Raw genomic sequence first — 8,802 nt, 5'->3', positions numbered from 1 at the left:
TTTAATTCCAATGAGAGGGTTATGATTTTGTGTGAAGGTAAAGATAAAACTTGGTTGAAATTATAGACATACGTATATAAGAATTGCAACGAATCTAGCAGCAGGAAAAAGTGTATACTACTGTAGTTACCAACCAGTTATCTAAAGATTTGAGTTCCGCTCAGTTTCAAATCCCTTGCTACCATCTACTTTCAAAACTATCCTCCACCTTCGAAATACTGTGCTGGATACTTGACTACTGCATAATTTTACTTTACACTTACTGATTGATCAGCCATCAACATCACACATCAGTATTGTCCAAGTTTATCTATCACACTTCACAAATCCTGTACTAAGCTGTTCCCTTTCAACACTGATTTCATTATCGGTAATATCCAAATGTTTACCTGAATAGGGGGAAAAAAAAGATAAAATCTTACAGGTCACAGTAATGAAACTATATAAAAGAGAGGCCTTTTATTATAAAAAATAGAAAAAATAAACATTTCATTCATGAAAAGCAGTTGCTCCTATGAAAGAAATGCCTTTTATGAAATAGAAAAAAAATCTGATCAATGGAAATTACTTACTATGATAAATGCAATGTTTCAAAGTAAATACTGGACTGTATTCTTTCAACTTCAAATTAGCAAAGGAATGGAAATTTCTAAGATACAAAGACTATGGAAGAACTACCTGCAATTAACCAGGCTTATGCATATTCTCCTTCTACTTCTCCCTCCTCCTCAAATTCAGCTTCATCATCAGCTGTAGCTTCCTGGTACTGCTGGTATTCGGACACCAGATCGTTCATGTTGGACTCTGCTTCAGTGAATTCCATCTCGTCCATACCTTCTCCAGTGTACCAATGCAAGAAAGCTTTCCTGCGGAACATAGCAGTGAACTGTTCCCCAACTCTCTTGAAGAGTTCTTGGATAGCAGTGGAGTTTCCAATGAACGTAGAAGCCATCTTGATTCCACGAGGTGGAATGTCACACACAGCAGTCTTAACGTTGTTGGGAATCCATTCTACGAAGAATGAAGAATTCTTATTTTGAATGTTGAACATCTGCTCATCGACTTCTTTCATTGACATCCTACCACGGAAAATGGCAGCAACAGTAAGGTATCTACCGTGCCTTGGGTCGCAGGCAGCCATCATGTTTTTGGCATCAAACATCTGCTGGCTAAGTTCAGGTACAGTTAAAGCCCGGTATTGCTGTGCACCACGGGCAGTTAGAGGAGCAAATCCTGGCATGAAGAAATGTAGTCGGGGGAAGGGTACCATGTTTACTGCCAATTTTCTGAGATCAGCGTTCAACTGGCCAGGGAACCTCAAGCAAGTGGTGACACCAGACATTGTAAGAGAAACCAGATGATTCAAGTCTCCGTAAGTTGGATTCTGCAGTTTCAGTGTTCGGAAGCATATGTCATAAAGGGCCTCGTTGTCAATACAGTAAGTTTCATCAGTATTTTCGACAAGCTGATGAATGGACAGGGTGGCGTTGTAAGGTTCCACAACAGTATCAGATACCTGTAAGAAAGAAAGCACCCTATTTTTCAAGTTTTCAGCACAGCCATTTATAACAAGTAAAATGCAGAGAAAAATTGCATTAAACATTTTTAAATCCAGAAAATATTTCAATTAAATTTTATCACTTTTCCCCAAATACACATAAGTAAAATTGCCATTCCACTTAAAATGCTTTGGGGTCATCATGTGTTGAATGCAAAGTTAAAAATAGCAATGACAGCACTATAAAAACCCACAACAGAATATCCTATAACTTAAGACTTACCTTTGGGGATGGCACGACAGAGAAGGTGTTCATAATACGGTCAGGAAATTCTTCACGCACTTTTGATACAAGCAAAGTCCCCATGCCAGAGCCAGTGCCACCACCAAGGGAATGCGTCAACTGGAAGCCTTGTAAACAGTCACACTTCTCAGCATCCTTTCGAACTACATCAAGAACACTGTCTACAAGCTCAGCACCTTCAGTATAGTGACCTTTGGCCCAGTTATTACCAGCTCCACTCTGACCTGAAAAATTCACACCACTGAGTAACTATTGGATCAGTTTCTTACGCATCAAAACTGTGCTAACATTTGGCAAATTTACTGTACTGTAATTCAGTACCAAAGATCTTCCTATTCAAATCAAGTACTCACCAAAAACGAAGCTATCTGGTCTGAAGAGAGATCCTAAAGGTCCAGCTCTTACAGAATCCATCGTACCAGGCTCCAAGTCCACCAATATGCACCTGGGGACGTATTTTCCCTGGTTGCCTTCATTGTAGTACACGTTGATTCGCTCCAGCTGAAGGTCCTGAAGATCTTTGTCAGTTCCAGTGTACTCTCCAGTTGGCTCGATACCATGCTCATCGCTGATGATTTCCCAGAACTGCAACCAAAGGTCAAGTTTAGTAACACTTGTCAACAGCTTCATTAACAGGTGAAAGAATGGCCCTCCACAACTAGTACTAGTTACTGAACAACACTATGAACACAAAAAGGCTAGTAGACTAGACACCCCTTTTACTGGTCTAGCACAGGCAGTCCCTGGATTACGACGGATCCGGCTTACAACGTTCCGAGGTTACGACACCAATCCGACGGAAGAAATATGGCTACAAAACGGCAGAATAATAAAAATTTGGAGATTTTTTCTAATGAAAAACTCAATAAAAATGCAGCTGACATCGTTTTCAATACACCCAAAGCATTAAAAGTCAGGTTTTCTTAGGATTTTTGACGATCTTTGGAATGTTACTTCCCAAGTTCAAATTCACCTTCGTTCACAAAGAACTGTGTGATGCCTTAACTGGTATCAGCAGCTTAAGTAGCAACTGACTTCCAATTAAAAGATATGTATTTGGAATTTTATCCTTCACTAGGGATGGCTTGAATATTAAATTGCAAAATTTTAATTTTTTTAAATGCAAAAAATAAGAGCATAAGTTTCTGAAAAATGAAAACCAAATGAAGCTCCTTTGTACAGCAACAACAGTTTGTCTGAAAACACATTGTGGTAACAGCATGACCAAGATTCTTGAAAATACCAAATTAGTCCTTGTCAAATGATAAATTATGAACTTTGTCAACATTGTTAATGAAAGTGAGCCTAGAGGCTGAAGCAGAAAAATTATGAGCCTCTAACTATTCCTCAAAAACTTTGGCTACCTTTGCGGTAACTTGGACTCAACGCAGTAAAATCTTTCTCTACATCAAGCTCAATGTAATTTCCCGTTTCCTGTTCATAATACATGTGTGTAACTTCCATCCAACTTATCCTTCCTTACAAAATTAAAATGTGAGTATTCTTAGTGTAAAAAATATATATATACTACAATATGCATTTCTTGCAAATGATGCCTTCGGCAACATATGCATTGCCCTTCACTGGATATGAAGTTGTTCCCAAACTCTGCAAATCCAACTGTGTAAATATTTAAATTAAAGACCAGCAATGATCTGATCACTATTCAGTAGATGAAACCTAGACCAGCAATGATCTGATCACTACAGTATTCAGTAGATGAAACCTATTCATAAGGAACAAGCCACAGGGGTCCACTGACTTGACATTCAAGCTTCCAAAGAATATGGTGTTCATTAGGAAGTAAGAGGATGCACTAGAGGGAAATACAGAAAGAGAAGATCCCACTCATTAAATAAATAAAAAAAAAAAAAATACAGATAAAAATGTATTAAAATGCTAGGAGAATAGTATTAAGGTAGTACAATTAATGCATTGCATTTTCGCTTTAACTTCTTATGTTCCAACTGCATGACATCCTCTGAGAGGCTGTTCCTGTCCAACTGTTTGAGGAATAAAGGACCTCTGGAACTGAGAAGTTCAACAGCGAGGCACATTTACTGCATAATGGTGCTGCTGTTCTAACGAATCTGGTTGCTCTTGGCAGGTAAAGGGGATCAGGGATCAAATGTGAATGTGGAGGATCTCCTGAAAAAACTTATGAAAAAGTGACAAACAAGGGACCATCCATCAAAGTCCAAGTCATAACTGCTACTATTAGGAAACAAACCTAACACCATGAACCACTATCTAAAAGAAATCTCTGGCAGAAGCAGACATCCACACCAGAGAACAGTATTCCAGTAAAGTACAAATGACCTAACAGGTTCCATTGATTATCACTAATATATAAGGCCTTACGAACAATAACAGGTATCCGATTCCTGATGTATACTGACTGTAAGCTAACAATCCTTTAGATTCCACATACTTATACAGTGGCTTAAGTTTTTCAGCAACTCTGGAGAGCACAGGGAGAGGAGAGATTGGCCTGTAGTTACTGCGGTCTGCAGATATGCCACTCTTTGGAACGGGCACTGTATTACTAAGCTTGCACTCATCCACAAGACGTCAACAAAAATCTATAAAGATCAGGATCTTTTCCACCCATGCTATCAAGATTATCCAGACTTTTCTTAACATCCCTGGAGAGAAATGCAAATTTTGTAACAAGTTCAGGATGATAAGCATCAGGGAGAGATCCTCAGCCAATTGTTTAGCTTCAAAAGCTCAATGAAGCAGTTCTGCCTTTTCCCTATGGCCAGTAAGATGAGCCTGACCCAAAGATCAATGAAGCCAATTTGGTCCATCACAGACGAGGCTGAGTAATTCCTCCAAGCTTACTCTTCAAGGAATACTGTAATCTCGGCTGTATTATAAACTATCACAGCACGGCAAGACATCAAAAATGGTATAATTTTCATCTGAACAATTTTGTCTCCTTGCTTTGAATTTGGTGTTTATGGTAGGCTTGTCTACATGTATCAAACCATGAATGGTGCTTTGTCCTAAAAAAAAAAAAATTACCTTTCTAGGGACATATCTGATTGAAATAGCCAGCGGCATTTCATTTAACTTCTTAGGATCAAGATCTAATATAGCAATTAAAATACTAAGTGCCTGACAAGCTTCAATAATGCAATCCCAACTGGCTCTGGACTTCAGCCAGACAATTTTTCCAATGGTGGAATTAGGAATACAGTACACCGATTGACAGATACTGTATGCCCAAATCAATGGCACTATGATCAGAAGTGCCTATATATTCACAGACCCTGGACTTCACAGTAGCTGGAACATCTGTGAACATGTCTAATTTATCACCAGGAATTTGTGCCAGTTCCTCAATTAGCTGGACAAAATCAGAGGATACACAGAACAAGAGCGGACCAGGCAAGGTAATACAACAAACTTTTAAAAGTAATTTGTATTTTTCCTAACATACAAACCTGAGGTCTTTACATGGGAATTAGCTCCAGCTTGCGCTGAATATTAATTCCTATGTAAAGACCAATGGTTTGTATTCATGTGGGAACAACTGTGGGATCTGAATTTGGCCGCTCGCTGTGCTTTGCATTCTCCCCAAATAACGAGAGAAGCTTCTGAATCCCGTAACTGAGGACTAATCCTTTCCAAGAGACAGTTGTATAGAAACATCAATAATATTTAGATTGCAGTAAACAGCAAATACGTAAACATCGTAGAACTTACTGAGGAAAAAAAAAAAAAAAAAAAAAAAAAAAAAAACATAGCCACTGCACGAATTTTTCTGATGATAAATAGGCCATCAAGACAAACCCATACCTCGCATGTGGGATGCTACGACAATAAATAAAATCATGGCCATCAAACCCTGGGATTAAAAACTCAACCTCTGCCTTCTTGCTACTTACACAAGTCTCAGATAATCATATTGTTATGGGCACAACACTGGAGATAAAGAAAATTCGACCTTAAACCCCAAATGTTTGAGTACAGTACTTTGCAATTTTTCTTACTGTAATGAGTAATAGGCTCAGGGTTCAGCTTAATGTCTCCCAAAAGAATTAAAATTAAAATCAGTATCAAAACTAATAAATACTCATAACAGTAACATTATAAAAATCAACAGAATAAACAATACCATCAACAGCAGCATATATTTACATTTATAAAAATTCTGTTGTGAGTATGTCACCATATCTCATTGAAGGAAAAATAAAAAAAAATGCCGGAAGCAACTGCTTGACAGGGTGGGGCACAGCACACCTTGTAAGGCAAAAAAAAAAAAAAAAAAAAAAAAAAATTAAATAAATAAATAAAAAATTTTTTTTTTTAAATCTCCCGGGTTTGCCACAACTGGGGGCGGGGCAGTCAGGATGGATTTAGCAATAAAACCCTTGGAAGGAAAAGATTAGGTAAAAACAAAAACACTTTCCTGATAATCCACCAAACTTTCTTTGCTCATCTGCCTATCCTACTTAAACTCTCTCCTAATAATCAAAGCAACTTTCTCATCAATAAATGCCTGATTATACCCTCAGACAAGTTCACTGTGCAGTGGCTATGGCACCGTCCAAGGTTGGACTTTTTCATCAAAATCCCATGGGTCAATTTTAAATGCTTAAATGTATGTGCTTTTGGAAATCAGTAGCTCGTATGTAGTCAGACATCATACCCTCTTCCTCGCCTAACTGCATTTAGGCTATGTCCACTAACTGTTTAAATTTAAGGACACATTCTTCACAGTTCCCAAGAGACTACTATATTTGCTGTGTACCAAGAGCTTTATAACACGAACGTGCAAATCTCCTAACCTCGTTTGATAAAAAGTTCTTTGTGCAAACTCCTAAGCGGTGGCCATTTGCTATTCAGACTAAAGGGTTCTAACTCAAGGGAAAATATCCTACGGCAAAATCCGGTGCGTAAAGATTAAGCAGCTAACTCCTTAATCGCTCTAAATCACCTCAAAAAGTTTCACCAGGGTAGAAGTCCTACGAACGAGGGTCCTACCCGGTCCTGGTCGCTTCGGCCGTATCTAAGTATATATTTAGGCCGTAACATCCAAAACAACGTTAAGACATTATGTTTATGGTATTTACCGTCATTATTCTATGTTATATACGTACATCCCATAGGGGGTGGTACTCAACATGGGGCCCTTTAGCACGTCAAGATGCTTATGGGCGAAAAGACCCGAACTCGTTCTGCTTCAAGTTAATAGCGTGACAAGTCTAAAGTCCATCTTTGCAGACGGAGGCCCTACAGTTTTAATTAATCATACGGTATTAAGGCGACAAATTCTGTAGACTGTGGGGCTTAAAAAAAAAAAAAGTTAAGTTAATGCTCGGTTACGCTCCACGAACTCGATCGAACAAAGAGAGACCGATTCGGGGAACCAAGCCGGCGACCTCTAGGGCGGGAAAGATCACATGGCGGTTTGACCTACAGGAGGACTCTCTCCCCAAGATGTTACCCATAATACCTATAACAGCAATAAAATACTATCTCGATGGTTTTACCTAAGGTTCGGGCGATAACTGCCTGACAGGATGTCCGGACTTGCAAGAAAATATTTTCGGGAAATGCAAAACGTCAAAACTTTTTGACAACCGGCCCACGTCCAACTCCACGTGAAAGCATCAACAGGTGGTTGTGCCTTTCCTCTGAAAGTAAACTATACCTCCGTTAATTTTACTTCGTAAAAGACTGTGACAGTCACTGGTAAATCGTATATAATTTGTGACAAAGTAAAATACGATGGAGACTCCTCCAACGGAAACGGCCCTACCGCAGACTGTACGTACACCGATCTGTCACACATCACTTGTCGTCCCTCGACCTTTCTATGTCCCGTCGAAATTAAAATCAACAGCTCACAAAAAAAAAAAGCTGGACATAATTTAGCACCGATACTCACTTTCGTGCCAATCTGGTTGCCGCACTGGCCAGTTTGTATGTGTACAATTTCGCGCATGGTGACGGAAGGGCAAATCGGACCTCCTCTCTCAATGGTTTCTCAACGGTCTCTGAGGCCTCCGTCGGGCCGGTTACACCGCACGGCATATTTGAAGGAGCAGCTGTTGAGTTGCCAGGTGTAGTTATTTTCCAAGCATAATTACGGATGAATATCCATCAATAATATCATTATTTTATAGTAAATAAATTATATATGCGTTTAATATTTTTATAAACTCGCCTTTCCCAGCTTATAAGATAGTTTCATGGCTGGATTAAACACGCAAAATTAACGTCTTGACAATGCCGCTTCGATGACGTCAGACCAAGAGCGGACTACTTTGCATTACGATTTATAAATACGACATGATAGATTTCATTTTATACAAAAAAAATATCGGTAAGATGACTATAATTTCAGTTTAAGATTGCAATAGAAAAAGTTTTTTCCTTGATATCCAGATACCGGCGCAAGTTTCCATCTTATTTTCCTCTATTTTTTTTCTTTTGTGCTTGTTAATATTTGAATTTCATCACAGATCTTGCCGTCCTTTCCCTTATTACAACACAAACCATATGGTTAATACGAATGTCCATAGAAGCATCTGATTATGTAGATTAAGTACTGGACCAGAGAATTATATTCGGGGTGTTTTAAAAAGTATTCTAAAGAAAGTTAAGAGCAACCAGTCAATGCTGATGAAGCCCGTCGATGACGCCGTGCATGTCAATAATTTTAGATGTGCTTACTTTCATTTCAGATCGCCATATGGCGAATAAACTCCGGGTAATTGTGGCCATGCGTCTTGAAAATTAGGTACGGTGATATGAAAAGCCCTATTTTATTGGGAATATTTCAAACTGTAGTATACACAACAAAAATTTGAATGTATGGGTCTAGTGTTGCTGGCCGTGTTACATCATAACATAGTATAACGTATGGTAGCCACACGGGCCGTGTACGATATATAACAATAATATTCATAAACAATAAAACACACACATACAATTTCGATCAACACTGAACATGCATGAACTGATTGCAGTTAAGATTTACCATAAA

At 38.7% G+C, this 8,802-nt stretch overlaps 1 protein-coding gene across 1 annotated transcript; it reads right to left on the bottom strand.

Moving 5' to 3' along the window:
* Positions 1-446: 446 nt before the first annotated feature.
* On the bottom strand, positions 447-7,856 carry LOC136825345 (tubulin beta-1 chain-like). Its single transcript, XM_067081595.1, has 4 exons — positions 7,702-7,856; positions 2,156-2,387; positions 1,782-2,026; positions 447-1,516 (listed from the first exon to the last, which is right to left on the bottom strand). Exons 1-4 carry the CDS (start codon positions 7,756-7,758, stop codon positions 695-697), a joined length of 1,356 nt encoding a protein of 451 aa, XP_066937696.1. The 5' UTR covers positions 7,759-7,856; the 3' UTR covers positions 447-694.
* Positions 7,857-8,802: the final 946 nt, after the last annotated feature.

The sequence above is a fragment of the Macrobrachium rosenbergii genome, chromosome 37 (genome assembly GCF_040412425.1).
Source record: "Macrobrachium rosenbergii isolate ZJJX-2024 chromosome 37, ASM4041242v1, whole genome shotgun sequence".
Taxonomy (NCBI): domain Eukaryota; kingdom Metazoa; phylum Arthropoda; class Malacostraca; order Decapoda; family Palaemonidae; genus Macrobrachium; species Macrobrachium rosenbergii.
This window is presented reverse-complemented; position numbering and strand designations above follow the sequence as displayed.